The sequence below is a fragment of the Gigantopelta aegis genome, chromosome 10, assembly GCF_016097555.1.
Source record: "Gigantopelta aegis isolate Gae_Host chromosome 10, Gae_host_genome, whole genome shotgun sequence".
Classification (NCBI taxonomy): Eukaryota; Metazoa; Mollusca; class Gastropoda; order Neomphalida; family Peltospiridae; genus Gigantopelta; species Gigantopelta aegis.
Genome location: NC_054708.1, coordinates 10,077,285 through 10,093,357, shown reverse-complemented (window position 1 = coordinate 10,093,357; position 16,073 = coordinate 10,077,285). Strand labels below are relative to the sequence as shown.

Genomic DNA, 16,073 nt, shown 5'->3' with positions numbered 1-16,073 from the left:
GTGTTTTTAACTCTCGTTCAACCACGTGAAGCCAGAACACAATATTTCACGCGAACCAGCGTTTCGTTCGCGTGTCGGTCACGCAACTTCAAATTCACACAAGTGGGTTACGTAGTGAATTGAAATTGAAATAGAAAAAATATATCTCATGGCAAAATCCGTTTTGTTTAAAATACATATTGAATGTCTTTGTGGTACAGAACTATAGTATAAATGTGTTAGGATTAGATAACTCACCAATTACACAAACATAATTCACGTAACCGAACAATCGGTTACCTAGGTAAAATTACGTGACCCAAGATACTTAAGATTTTGAAATATGTCCCCTGTTAACCACTTTAGACACAATTATAATAATTTTAAGAACGCCTTGGAAACCAAATGGGAAAAGGGTTAACCAGGTAATGCAAATCCAATTTAGTGGGGCTGGACGTAGCCCAGTGGTAAAGCGCTCGCCTGAAGCGCGGTCGGTCAAGGATCGATCCCTATCGTTGGGCCCATTGGGCTATTTCTCATTCCAGCCAGTGCACCACAACAGGTATGTCAAAGGCCGTGGTGTGTGCTATCCTGTCTATGGAATGGTGCATACAAAATATCCCTTGCTACTAATAAAAAATGTGTCGGGTTTCCTCTCTAAGACTATATGTCAAAATTACCATTTGTTTGACATCCAATAGCCTACTCAATAGCCGATGTATGTTTCGTGCTGGGGTGTCGTTAAACGTTCATTCATTCATTCATTCATTCATTCCAACAGCCTATGATCGATCAATCCATCAATGTGCTCTAGTGAAGTCAGTTAAACAAAACAAACTTTAAAGGGACATTCCTGAGTTTGCTGCATTGTAAGATGTTTCCGACTAATAAAATATTTCTACGATTAAACTTACATATTAAATATATTTTCTTGTTTAGAATATCAGTGTCTGTATATTCAATGTGTTTCTGGTCGTCTTAATATTTGTAAGAAGCACAAACTGGAGTTTGTCTTCAAATAATTTCGTACGTACGAAAAACCCCAACATAGTTTAGGAAATAAAATGAAATTTAACCTAGTACAAATATTAGAACGATCAGAAACACGTTTAATATACAGCCACTAATATGTTAGGCTGAAAAATATATTTGATATGTAATTACAATCGTTAAAAAGTCTCTGTTAGTCGATAACATCTTTAAAATTGCAGCAAACTCGGGAATGTCCCTTTAACGTTTGATTGTCCAGTGTTGAGACATTGGTTGGGATTGGGGATCGATCGATCCCACGACACACCGCACCTCAAGAGAGTGCTCTACCACCGGACTACATCCCGCTCAAAGAACACAATGACAAATGTCTGACAAGGTCAATACTATTAGGGGCCTGCTGAGTGTGGGTTAATGATTGAGACAAAGCCCTGTTTCTCATCACGTAGTCAAAAACTAAACTCCACGCCATGACAAACGGCACACGCGTTTACAGCTGCAACTTCACTTAGGAAGACAAGTTAGATAAAACGTTTCACGGTTACGAATGGAAAATAAACAATGTAAAAACAAAGAATACTCCCAAACAGAAGATTAAAATGTTTAAGACTATTTGACCCCATAAAAAAAGAAGGAAAAATAATCAGCGTATTTTATATTATATACTACTCAAAAGAATTTAAGGGTCAAACATTTATAACCAATTAAGTTTCAGAGTGTATTAGCTTGATGATGTAAACTATACCAAAAATTTAATTTATTGTTCCATATTTACCAAAAACCAGAAATAAACGTCACTGTATACAAGAAAGTCACATGACATGCTGTCAAAGTTGAAGGTTGTCAAACATGGATTTTACACATTAGAACATTCGTTTAATAGTGTGTGAATCCACCCCTGGCGCGAATACACTCGACACATCGTTGCCTCATGCTGTTGATCAGACGTCTGAAGAACTCTTGGGGAATGGCCTGCCACTCTGCCATAAGAAGTTGACCCAGATCATGAAGGTTGGCCGGAGGGGCATGGTTATCCCGAACTCTCCTGCCTAATTCGTCCCAGGCGTGCTCTATTGGGGCCAAGTCAGGCGAATATGCTGGCCAATCCATCCTGGCGATACCTTGTTGTCTGAGAAAGTCCGTTACCACCCTGGCGCGGTGGGGTCTGGCATTGTCATCCTGCAGAACTGCCCCGCCGCCAATCTGCTGAAGGCCTGGGAGAACCAACGGCCGGATAATCTCATTCAGATAGCGGATTCCATTCAGATTGCCATCCACCACATAGAGGGGGGTCCTGTGGTGGATAGAGATGCCGCCCCACACCATGACGCTGCCACCACCGAACCGGTGACGTTGTCTAACGTTAACGTCAGCGAAGCGCTCCCCAGGACGTCTGTAGACACGAACCCGACCGTCGTTGAACTGGAGACTAAACCTGGACTCATCAGTGAACATCACTCGACCCCACTGAACACGTTGCCACCGCAGATGAAGCGTGCACCAGTGACGTCTGGCCGTTCTATGACGTGGTAGGAGTGGTGGTCGAACAGCCTGGCGATGGCAGCGTAGATTATTGGCTCTCAGACGATTGCGTATGGTTTGATCAGACACTCGAGTTCCAGTCGCAGTCCGCAGATTGTCACGTAATCGGCGTGCAGTGGTTGTGCGTTGACGTAGAGCCATATTGGTGATGTAGCGGTCCTCTCTATTTGTAGTGCTTCGGGGTCTTCCCGAACGTGGACGATTTCGAACAGAATTCGTTGTTTGGTACCGTTGCCACAGTCGGCCAACGACACTGACTGACACCAAGTCTCAGACCAACATTTCTTTGCGTATTGCCATCCTGAAGCCAAGCAATAGCCCTTCCTCGATCTTCGATAGTCAGTTGAAGTCGTACCATTGTCGAATTTGGAGTGTGCACCGTACACGAACGCAAGCTCCAATTATACGGAAATTCAGCATTGGGAACATGGAATAACGTGCAAAGCGTGCAAATGAAGCGCTTTGTGAAAAAGCAAGTTATGGGCACTTAGCAGACCTTTCGCTTTCGCCCTAATTTACGTGCAAATGTAAGCATGTTTTCGCCATTAGAACTAGTCGACAGTGTCAATGACAGTGGATTTTAATTCATTTATGGGTTGCTTAGACCCACTTTCGTCAAAATGGAACAATACCATGCGTGACATTATGGTCTAGCTAATATAATTGACATTCAGAAAATAATGTCGAAAATATCATCTGACCCTTAAATTCTTTTGAGTAGTATATATAGGCCTACTACACCAACCTACAGTGTATCTTGTACAATAACAGAAAGAAGAAAGTTTGTTTTGTTTAACGACATCACTAGAGCACATTGATTAATTAATCATCGGCTATTGGATGTTAAACATTTGGTAAATCTGACATATAGTCAGGAAACCCACTACATTTTTCGTAATGCAGAAAAGGATCTTTTATATACAGTTTCCGACAGACAGGAACGCACATATCACGGCCTTTGTCCAGTTGTAGTGCACTGGTTGTAACGAGAAAAAAAAAAAAAAACCCAATCACCTGAATGGATCCACCTAGGTGATTCGATCCTGTGACGCAAGCACCTCGAGCGAGCACTCAGCCGACTGAGCTAAATCCCGCTACTTGTACAATTACAGTACACTAAATACAAATATATACTGAATTTATTTAGCACACACAAATACTGTCTCATATTGATATCAGTCGATCTGCAATAGCTTTTTCTCATTCCAAACCAATGCACCACAACTGGTCAAAGGTCATCGTATGTGCTTTACTGTCTGAGGCAAGATCAGAAGGGTTAGCGATCGCTTTCGTTCGCTAGACTGGGTTTTTTGGGGGGGTGTCTAACGTTAGATGAATATGATGCGATAGAAGACGATGGTACCAGTCAAAATGTTTTCTTCGCGAGCGTCCGGCCTCCTGAACACGCCACTATTAACATATCTGCACTAGTATTCGTTCGTCTTGATCGAGACTATTAGTCAATCTTGATCGAGACTACTATGGCTGTAGTGGCCTAATTGCCTAGTTTCGCATTACAGTTAATTTATTGCACTTTCTGTCACGTTGGAATTGGGTTGGCGATAGCTTATCTGTTCCGAGGCATTGGTAGTGTATGTGGAATGAATCAGCCATCTCAAGGTTACAACCGCTGGTCGGCGTGTAAACAGTCAAGGATGAAACATGGCGTACAAGAATAAACGTGTGGTTTGCACAGTTATTGGTAGCACTAGACCAAATAACATACGGACAGGTCAAAGTTCGAACTTTTCATAGCGCAGTTAATAAAATCAAGTTTGTAATTGGTGATAAATCTGACAGTGTTGTTGTCAAAAAATTTTGTTATCTAGGTATTGAATATATGCAAGTTTATTGCGTCCAGTACGATTGTGTCAAGTACTCTTGTACTAGCCCTAATACTCTGACGGTAAGAGAGATAGACGGACATATGGACAGTTATCAGCGCTCTCTAAGAGTACTCGGGCTACTCCTGTCCTTGAAACATGTATGGTACCTGTAAAACTAAGTACATGTACTACAATTGTGTGCTTAACTAGGGGTGTTGTAAAGAACATCCCGTTATATCGAAAATGAGACACGAAAAGTACATTCTTTAGTTAAAGGCATACTGTCACAGACTACTGACCTGTTTCATGGCCTAACAAAGTATTACTTGAAAATACATATATCTGATTTGTCCATAAACGTACTTTATTCAACCATCTACGTGACCACCATACTCCACTTATTAATAATATTTTATAAAAATAATTGAATTATGGCAATGGTCCATAATTCAAAAACTAACATTGCTGAGAGGGTTGACATGGATTTTACTCAATCATGATGTAGTTAAAGTGATGCAATAGTCTGTAAAAATTAGTTTATTTATTATTCATTATTCATTAAAAGAGAAATAAGGTCCTTAAATCTGTGACAGTATGCCTTTAAATAATAATTAATACTTTAGGGTTATAGCTTTGTTGATATACTGCATGTATTTGTAGTCACACGTATCTTAACATTATTTATTTATTTATTTATTATGATTATAATTGTATTATTGTTAGGTTTTTAATTTTATTTTACCTGTTTATTTGTGTTTAGATAATATTATATGTATGTGTGTCTTTAGTTTCCTTTTGTACGTGATGTGTTTATATTTAATATCTTCTTTATTAAAAGTAATATTACCTGGCACGTAACTATTTTTCATGCATGTTTGAATGGTTTACTGGTATTTGGTTAATTTTAACCATGTATTGATTGTTCATGCATGAATGTATTTTTGAATTGTGCTAAAGCGCTCCCAACCATTATCAAATATTGTAAATATGTATTTATTATAACTTGCTATTTTTTATTATAAAGCTTATACGTTGTATAACTTAAAGCAGTAAAGAAATTTGAATATTGTTGGCTATGGTATTCTATTTGGTATAGGCCAACCCTAGTTGAAGTTAAAGTTTTGTTTTCTTTAACGACACCACTAGAGCGCTTTGATTTATTAATCATCGACTATTGGATGTCAAACATTTGGTAATTTTGACACTCTTAGAGAGGAAACGTGCTACATTTTTCTATTAGCAGTAAAGAATCTTTTATATGCATCATCATACAGACAGGATAGCACATACCACGACCTTTGATATACCAGTCGTGGTGCAATGGCTCGAACAAGAAATAGCCCAATGGGCCCACCTACGGGGATCGATCCCAAACCGACCGCGCATCAAGCGAGCGCTTTACCACTGGGCCAAGTCCCACCCTAAGCCCTAGTTAGCACTTTTAAATTATATATATTTTTTAATTTTGATATATTATTGATTCTGTCAAATCTAACTAAAAATCTTTCCTGTCATCGTGGCCCTCTAAGCTATTTCTAGTTCCAGCCAGTGCATCACGACTGGTATATCAAAGGCCGTGGTATGTGCTAATCTGTCTGGGGGATAATGCATAAAAAAGATCCCTTGCTACTACTGGGAAAATGTAGCGGGTTTCATCTCTAAGACTATATGTGAAAATTACCAAATGTTTGACATCCTATAGCCGATGATTAATAAATCAATGTGCTCTAATGGTGTCGTTAAACAAAACAAACTTTACTTTTACAGTCGCGTGTGAAGGAGGCGGTCGGGGGTCGGGGGGTAGAAACCTTTCCCACTGCTCAAGCAAATGTTCGGTTTTTAAACTCTTGTCTGGTGCATCATGTCTAGACATACGCACGCACGCACACTATACATGATTTCCTGCATAGGCGCCTACTTTATATAATTTGTAGCGTGAGTTAACCTTGATCCACAAACTCGTGACTATAATGTTTTAAAAGCATAGTTATAAACAGTCGACGGTCATTGGGTCTTAATCCTATTTCTGTGTAACAGCGGTGCAGGCAACCCCGGTCTGAAAACACTAGATAAATACCCTTTTTTTTAACGTGACTGTCATTATGGTACATTCAGAAATACTTTAAACGAAAATATTTGTTAAACTGGCAAATACTATTTACGAAGATTAAAAGCTAATATCACAAAACGACATGATCCTTTCGGACCTAACTGAACGATTGGATCGGTACATTATCAGCAGTGGATGGACGGCATTAAACAGGATACACGTGCTACACGTGTAATCTATGATTTTCCATTGAGTATTCGACAATCTTCGATATATTCCGGATGAATACATTACTATCAATAGTATCAGGTACATAAGGCTTAAATTACATATTCAGTCGTTTATGAAAATGTGTGGCCTAGTGGGATAAAGCGTTACATGTAAACGCTCTATCAATAGTGGGTTCGAATCCCTGACCTGAAAATACATAAAGAAAAGCCCAGATGAAACAATATGATGTGACATCACAGGTATGGATTAAAGCACCACGAATATTTCCTCCCTACTATATACATTACGTAACGAATGTAAAACACCAATATGACTTTTGTTTGCTAGTGTCAAAACTAGACCTCGTTTAAGGTGAGCAATAATTATTAATCACTCCATTCAAAACAAATTTCACGTCGAGGTCTGCGAAACCGTATCCCCATCTGCCTTACTTAGTTCGAATCGGACGTAGAAAGTATGTGGTTCTTTTTAAAAGCAAAGCTGGCCAAACCATCAAGCCGTGTTCAAATGGTTGAATATTTATATTTGAAGGTTTACTTTGATGAAAGTGTGTAAATTACTTGAAATGGGAGGGCAACTTACTTACACTATGCCCTACAGTATTCACAATGGTTAAAGCGTGTAATTCCACTCACCATTTTCGAACGCAATCTCGATGTGAGGTTTTTTTTTTCCATGTCCAGGGCCCCGTTCCACAAAGCGATCTTAGTGCTAAGGTCACCTTAAGTGCTGCCGACTTTTGGCGAAGAAAACGTTGATTTCGCCGGATAGATTAGGGCCTGCACTACATAATCTAATTATGCACTCAGACGATTTTGGGGCTAAGATCACTACTTTGTGGAACGGGGCCCTGGTCAGCAAAACCTTGCACCCTTCTGTCCCACTACACCTACAGTAGTCACAATGGTAATAGCGTAAAACTGCACTCACCTTTTCCGAACGCAATCTCGATGTCAATGTCTCTGATATCTCCGTCCGTGTCCTCAACGAATCTGGGAGGGATGACCTCGCTCCACATCCGGAAGGCGAGATCGAGCGTGGCCCGCTGGTCTTCTACCGGAATCTTCGTGCTGTAGCCCGACCTGAGCAGCCGCCATTTTATAACGTCCTTAGTGAACATCTCGCCGTTCTCGTCCCGGCCCTGCCACAGCGGAAGATGCTCTTCTCCGTCCTCGGGCATCTGTCCGTGTCGGCCGGGCTCCTCGTGCACGTTGCGTTTCACAATGACAGACTTCTGCTTGCGCTCCTCCTCCGTGACCGGCTGGAACAACTTGCTCGGGTCGGACACCCCGAGCCTTTCGATGTATTCCTGAATGTAGCGCTTCCTCCTGACGAGACTGGACGACGGTGGTTTTCCCACGAGGACGTTCAACATAGTGTTGGACGGCGCGGATCTCTTACTCAGCCTCTGTGTTGGCGGGATGTTGGATTTGTTGCTCTCCTGCAGTAAGTCTCTCTTAGACTGATGTCCGCTATCCTCTCCTGGCTGCTTCTTCGTCCCGTCGACGACTTCAACCACGGCCTTGGGGTTGACCACCTCGGCCTCATTGTCCTTGTTACCACAGCGGGAACTGCTCATCAGCTGCTTGGTCTTCTCGTCGAGTTCCCCCGTGGCCGGCAGGTTGTACGTTCTCTGGTACTCCTGCAGCGCCTGTTTGATCTCGTGCTCGTTACACACGCCCACGAAGCCGCCTTCCTTGAACATGTTCTGAGTCTTCATGTTGAACAAGTCAGAGAAGCTGAAGCTCCTTCCGTGAGAACCAGACTCCCGCTTTCTCCTCAACACGCTACATCTCAGGTAGCCGTACTTTTCCAAAACCACCTGTCAACAGAGAGATGTAAAAACCGTCAATAAAGTGCTTGTATATAAAATACAAAAATGCTTTTGTGAATATACTGAAACGAAATACCAGTTAAACAATTTTGAGAGTACTGCTTAAGCAATACATGTCCTCAACGGAAACCAAATGTTTTTTTTCATATATCCAAAGTTCAAGGGCCATAATTCTGTAAAAATGGGTAAATCGCCATGAAAGTCACACTTAATATGTAACACTACATGATAAAAGTACTATACACTAAATTTCAACTCAGTATCTTGAAGCATTTCGAAAAAAAATGAAAGTCCGGAAAACTATGTGGGACAGACGGAAACGAAACTTATAGTCCCTTCCGGTTGGACCAGTAAGGGACTAGTAATAAATATTAACCCATCAAATATCAGTTAATAATACGAAACTATGTTTAACCCATAACCAATTTATCTAAAATGTTTGGTGCATACTCTTATAAACCATCCCCTCATTGCACTTATTCTCTGACTCTGTTGTTTTTTCGTCCCAACCGACTGTTATATAAAATACAGTGGTATGTGCTGACCTGTCTGTGGGGGAAATGCATATAAAAGAACTCTTGCCACTACTGAAAAACAATTAGCTTTTTTCCCTCTAAAATTATGTCTAAATTACCAAATGCTTGATATCCAGTAGCCAAGTGGTGTCGTTAAAGAAAAACAAACTTCAACTTTAACTTTCGTATCTAACCAGCGACAAACTTGGGAATACACAGGATTATAATTCAGTGAAGTAGTGCCAACACAAAAAACAAACTTCAACTTTAACTTTCGTAACTAACCAGCGACAAACTTGGGAATACACACGATTATAATTCAGTGAAGTAGTGCCAACACAAAAAACAAACTTCAACTTTAACTTTCGTAACTAACCAGCGACAAACTTGGGAATACACAGGATTATAATTCAGTGAAGTGGTGCCAACACAAAAAACAAACTTCAACTTTAACTTTCGTAACTAACCAGCGACAAACTTGGGAATACACACGATTATAATTCAGTGAAGTAGTGCCAACACAAAAAACAACCTTCAACTTTAACTTTCGTAACTAACCAGCGACAAACTTGGGAATACACAGGATTATAATTCAGTGAAGTAGTGCCAACACAAAAAACAAACTTCAACTTTAACTTTCGTAACTAACCAGCGACAAACTTGGGAATACACACGATTATAATTCAGTGAAGTAGTGCCAACACAAAAAACAAACTTCAACTTTAACTTTCGTAACTAACCAGCGACAAACTTGGGAATACACACGATTATAATTCAGTGAAGTGGTGCCAACACAAAAAACAACCTTCTACTTTAACTTTCGTAACTAACCAGCGACAAACTTGGGAATACACACGATTATAATTCAGTGAAGTGGTGCCAACACAAAAAACAAACTTCAACTTTAACTTTCGTAACTAACCAGCGACAAACTTGGGAATACACAGGATTATAATTCAGTGAAGTGGTGCCAACACAAAAAACAAACTTCAACTTTAACTTTCGTAACTAACCAGCGACAAACTTGGGAATACACAGGATTATAATTCAGTGAAGTGGTGCCAACACAAAAAACAAACTTCAACTTTAACTTTCGTAACTAACCAGCGACAAACTTGGGAATACACAGGATTATAATTCAGTGAAGTAGTGCCAACACAAAAAACAAACTTCAACTTTAACTTTCGTAACTAACCAGCGACAAACTTGGGAATACACACGATTATAATTCAGTGAAGTAGTGCCAACACAAAAAACAAACTTCAACTTTAACTTTCGTAACTAACCAGCGACAAACTTGGGAATACACACGATTATAATTCAGTGAAGTAGTGCCAACACAAAAAACAAACTTCAACTTTAACTTTCGTAACTAACCAGCGACAAACTTGGGAATACACAGGATTATAATTCAGTGAAGTAGTGCCAACACAAAAAACAAACACACACACACACACTCGGGGATATGCGCTAGCTAGCTTTGTTTTTTCGTTGGCACGGTTGTAGAGAAGCGATTACTGGTTGTGTAACCCAAGTGCAATTCACCTTTCAATCTCCTCTTTATTAAGCGCGACCCAGACTGCGTACTATCGGGTCAGACAACTGGAGCGATCCATTTCGATCACAATACGCCAAAATTCAGGTCAAACGTTCCAGTGCTAAATATAATTAACCGTACGCGTAACAACGTCATTTTCTGACTTTTCCCAGTTCAGCAAAAGGTGCTACAATGATATTGTAGACAAAACAAAACCCCTTAACAGGAAAAATTATAGTCTGTCTGAAAATTAGAACATGCCTCAGAACACAGCATATATGAATATTTACCACAGTGACCTTCAACTTTGCAGACAAAACAAAAGTACACTAATTAGGTATTTGTGGATATATTGCTTACAGCTTATAATCACCCTTAGCACGTGTGCGTGCATGCGGGTGAGCGTGCATATTTAGCAGATCTCGTGATTATATTTAGTGGGTGAGACGAATATATTCAACAGGTTTCATTAATTCATTCAGCAGGTGTCATGAATAAGTTTAATAGATTTTATGAACACACTTTTCAGGTATGGTGAATACATTTAGTAGGTTTCGTGATATAATTAGCAGCTTTCATGATACATCCACAGTTTTCATTAATACATTTAAAAGATGGCACTATTAAGTTCACCATTTTTTTTTTACGAATACATTCGCCAGGTTTCAAAAACACTTTCAGTAAGGTCTGCTTCTCGCTGACGGTTCAGTCATTATCCGCGATTCAAGCAAAAAACTGGCCATCTTTATTGTTTTTACTTAATGCAAATATGATTTTTTAAAATATATTGAGGACATGCGTACTGAGTTAAAGGAAGGTGTAGGCCTACATAACACTATTCCGGTACGTATTAACATGAATCAAAAGACAAATCAAGTGGTCCAGTTTTACTTGAATGGTTAAACCTCTGACGAGAAATTGAACCTACGTTTTTAACAAATATTGTAATACATAAATGCGACAATAACAGATCTGTGGGCAGAAATGTTATAGAGGTAAATGTAAGACTAAACAAATGTAAGACATCCAGTACTCAAATGTGAGCAAAGTCTGAAAATTAACCAAATCAACAAAGCAAGTCTATCGAACTATAAATGAAAGTGAGAAAACACAGTCTGTGGAGATTATACCAAAATGACAAAACATTTTTTTATAGACATTACACACACAAGTTTTCAAAGAAGATAATGATATGGACAATGTTCGCAAAAAAACATAAGCAAAGAAAGTATTATATGGATATTATACAACAATAAGCGATGAAAATCTATGGATATTATACTAAATAAGCTATGAAATCTTATGGGCACCATACAAAAAAGTTATCAAGGAAAATCTGTAGGGAAATGTACGCAAAATATAAGCAAATAAAGTATCGTATGGATATTATACAACAATAAGCGAAGGAAGTCTATGGATATTATACTAAATAAGCTAAGAAAACCTTATGGACACCATACACAAAAGTGAGCAAAGAAAGTCTATGAACAATATCTTTATTTATAAAAATGTTGTTTATTCTTCATCTATTGTACTTCCTCCAGGCTCATTCGCCATGGATTACACTTCCTTTAATAATAAACAAATCCAATAAGCTATTGGCATATCAGATGAATCTGTTCACATTTGCCACCGGACTAAGGAAATGAAGAATTTCCTGTGCCTCAGTTTACTTCTCAGACATATTTATTTGAAAGATATGGGACTTTTTTCCGTGTCTGTGGCTACAGCAATAAATTCAGTCTGGCATACTGAAACATGCAGTATACATCTCGATTCAGTCTACAGTATAACCAATTTAATGCTGCTAGTTTTGTTGCATAGATTTTCACCGACTTGAACCTATTGTATTATATTACTAATATAATTTCTATTTAGAGAATATGAGTAAAAGGAAAGCATCTGTCTCAACCACTGAATTTTCTACACGTTTCGTTAATAAAACTGTTAAAAATAAAATATAAAATAAAAATACTACTGTTGTTATTATTTGCATTTTTGCTGTTCTTATGTTTTTAAATTTCTATCCCCTTAATCATATGTATAGTTGTCAGACTTGTACCTGATTCTTTGGTTTTTGTACAATAAATTATGTTTTCAATCAATATAGTTGTAAAATATAAATTATTAAATCAGGTCCGTGGAATCGACGGACCACTTGACGACTACAAAATGTATCCTTTCGATCAAACTATATACATAAGAAAATAATCTTTAAAACAGCTGAAATAAAAAAAATTGCTATTTTGTTTTCCTGATGTTAAGAAACCATGATTGAAACCGTTCAAAGATAAAATAAAAAACTAAATTCAACACTCCCTCCCCCAATAGTTTATGCCCATCCATACAGATTTAATATATCACTGTTATAGACCTGTATTTAAAAAAACCGTTAGGACATGTGCTTCTTGGATGAAGGGATAGAGGTGTTGTGGTTTGTAGTTCGTGAGTGTCTGGGGTTGTTGTGGATTCGTGGTAGCCCAGATGCAATAGGAAACAATTTGCTAAAACAAGTATGTTCATAATTGATTAAATCGACCATGAGGTCAAATTGTACAGCTGTAATTCAGAAAACAGTATATTTACGGAAGGATATCCTAAAACCGCATCAACAAGCACTTCCGGTCTGAACAGCAATTCACTTCCTGTATTCCCTAACAGGCTTCGTAATTAATGAATCATAGATTCTTATTAAAATGGTTATATGTTTGAATGGAGTAGTATCCAAACATACACATATGTACACTTTATTAGGATTTGCTTTACATTTTAAACCTATATTACATAATCAGATGCATGTAGCTTGATTATTTTGAACTTGAAATATATGTCCAATTGAGCTATTTCTCGTTCCATCCAGTGCTCCACAACTGGTGTAACAAAGGTCGTGGTATGTACTATCCTGTCTGTGGGATGGTGTATTTAAAAGATCCCTTGCTTCTAATCAAAATGAGTAGCCCATGAAGTGGCGACAGCGGATTTCCTCTCTCAATATCTGTGTGGTTCTTAACCATATGTCCGATGCCATATAACCGTACATAAAATGTGTTGCGTGCATCGTTAATAAAACATTTCCTCCCTTCCTTGAAATATATGGTTTAAAATAAACTTAAATACTATTATAAAACCAACTTAAAAAGTGAGCGAGTTCTTTTAATTTACTTCTCGTTTACTATTAAGAATGATTTTTAAAACGGGCTGCTATAACACTATTTACTACTGTATATATTAAATTACGAACCCGTTTGTCATTTAATTTAATTACCATTAGAAATGTACGCGTGTGTGTGTGTGTGTGTGTGTGTGTGTGTTGATGGATGAATGGATGGATGGATGGATGGATGTACGTACGTACGTATGTATGTATGTATTGATGTATGTATGTATGTATGTATGTGTGTGTATCTATCTATGTATGGATGAATGGATGGATTGATGGATGGATGGATGGATGAATGAATGAATGCATGCATGTACACACACAAACATTTCTAATGGTAATCAAATTAAACGACAAATCAGTTCATAGTTCAGGTATGCATATAAATGTGTGCGTCTGTGCGTGTTAGTGTGTGCGTGCGCGCGAGAGAGAGTGGTGAGGGAGTACATGCATGCATGCAAGTATATCTAAAACAATTACATTATAAAATAGGTCGTCATATTGTATATTTAACGATGACTATTCGCGCCAAGCAAACATCACCAATTAAATCCATTACTTCCTGTTATGTTGTAACGGGAAGTTTGTCAATGAAATGGCGACAATCTAGGTGATCAATGAATGGGCTGTGTCCGCCTACTACCTTAACCACGCCTACTTCCCTTTTCCCCGCCTACTTCCTTTTCCCCGCCTACTACTTGCCGGTACTACTAAGCTATATGCGTGTGGAAATATGGGCTAGCGACCATGAATATAATTGGTTTACAGCATGTTACATCATTAATGATTATCAATACATTTTTAACTTGCCCTTTAAGAATCCATGAATGACAAACAGTATTAAAAAAATCGAAATTACAAAAGTCATTATTACATGGAAAATCTTATCGCCATAAAGGTCTATTACGGGAATATTTAGATAAAGCAGTGACATGTTTACAAAATCAATGCAAACATACATATCCCTTAAGGTCGCACTCCACAATTAATTTTGTTAAACATTAATCATATAAATTTGCAAATGTTAATATGACCGACAAAATCGTAAAACGTGATCTTAGCGCTAAAATCACCTTAAGTGCATATTATTTAATGCACTTAAGATGATCTAAGCGTTAAGATCGCTTTGTAAAACGGAGCATTGTGCCATATCTCTGCACAATGCAGTCGACAAGGTATTTGGCAAATTAGTGGTTGAGTCTATGAATCTGTATCTAGTGCCTCATCTATAGGAGGACAGCCACTACCAAGAAGATCCTTTACTGGAGATTTTATCTTTCTTGCACCACCACAGAGGACTGCCATTCCCAGACTAGTTTAATAATAATTCATTCGTATTCTACCCTGGGGCAATGTTTTATGGCACGTTTGAACTCGTGCACTGCTTAGACGTAGGGGCAAGTAAATAAAGTAGACTATCATCGATCGGCTGGTCGGTGCTGGGATCGCTTCTCGATACTGGATCCAAACACAGGATGTTTTATATTCCATTGGGGAGACGGCCACTGGGAATTTTAACTGTGTGTAAACCATTTATAGGTTATGCAAAAACAAATTCAGGTGATCATCCCTCGATGTGATAAACATTGAGGAGAGTGATTAACTACTCCCCTAACTTACATTATGGGGAGCCATTTAAGATGCCCCCACCCCTACATTTGTTCCCATTAGTAGCAACGGATCTTTTATATGCCCATCCCACAGACAGGATAACACATACCACGGCCTTTGAAATACCAGTCGTGGTGCACTAGACATAGCCCAATAGACTCACCGATGGGGATCGATCCCAGACTGACCGCGCATCAGGCGGGCGCTTTACCACTGTAAAGACGACGACGCGGGGCAGGTTTCATATCTACTATAAACTCCATTGGTTGGCGGCGCGCGCTTTCTAAGACGATGGAAATTCTTGGCCCCACATGCTACACGCCACGCAAGAATGCCTCGCCTTTCATCCGTGTGATAGCTTTCACAGAAACATTCCCATTTCTCCGCATCCACAGTTTCTTGCATTTACCACAAAATGGGCGAACAAGTGACGTAATGTCTCGCTCAAAACGCCGAAATGCTCCATACACTTTCCTAAAGTGACGTGATGCAATGCGGGAATAGATGTAGATATGATAGTGCGTGATATTCAACACGTATAGTATTAAATCATGTGGTGTTGAAACAAGGTATGATACGGTTCATATCAGGTCACATGATAAAGTTCTAAAACATTGAATGTGTGTACTGTGTAGTACGCACGTAACGTGATGCAATACTAAAATATAAAATATAAAATATGTAATATTAACGTTTCGTATTAAGTCACGTTACGTACTGCAGAAATAGCCTAATATAGAATCATGAATGTCATTTGTACTCAAGTCGCAAAATGCCTAACGTGAATACTGGATTTCG

General features: G+C 38.7%; 1 protein-coding gene across 1 annotated transcript in view; it reads right to left on the bottom strand.

Moving 5' to 3' along the window:
• The window catches only part of LOC121384645 (matrix metalloproteinase-21-like), a 53,546-nt gene that overhangs the window by 17,988 nt on the left and 19,485 nt on the right, over nucleotides 1–16,073 (bottom strand). The window contains exon 3 of the mRNA XM_041515120.1: nucleotides 7,549–8,440. Within this exon, the coding sequence (XP_041371054.1) occupies nucleotides 7,549–8,440 (892 nt within the window). The remainder of the gene's footprint in view (nucleotides 1–7,548; nucleotides 8,441–16,073) is intronic.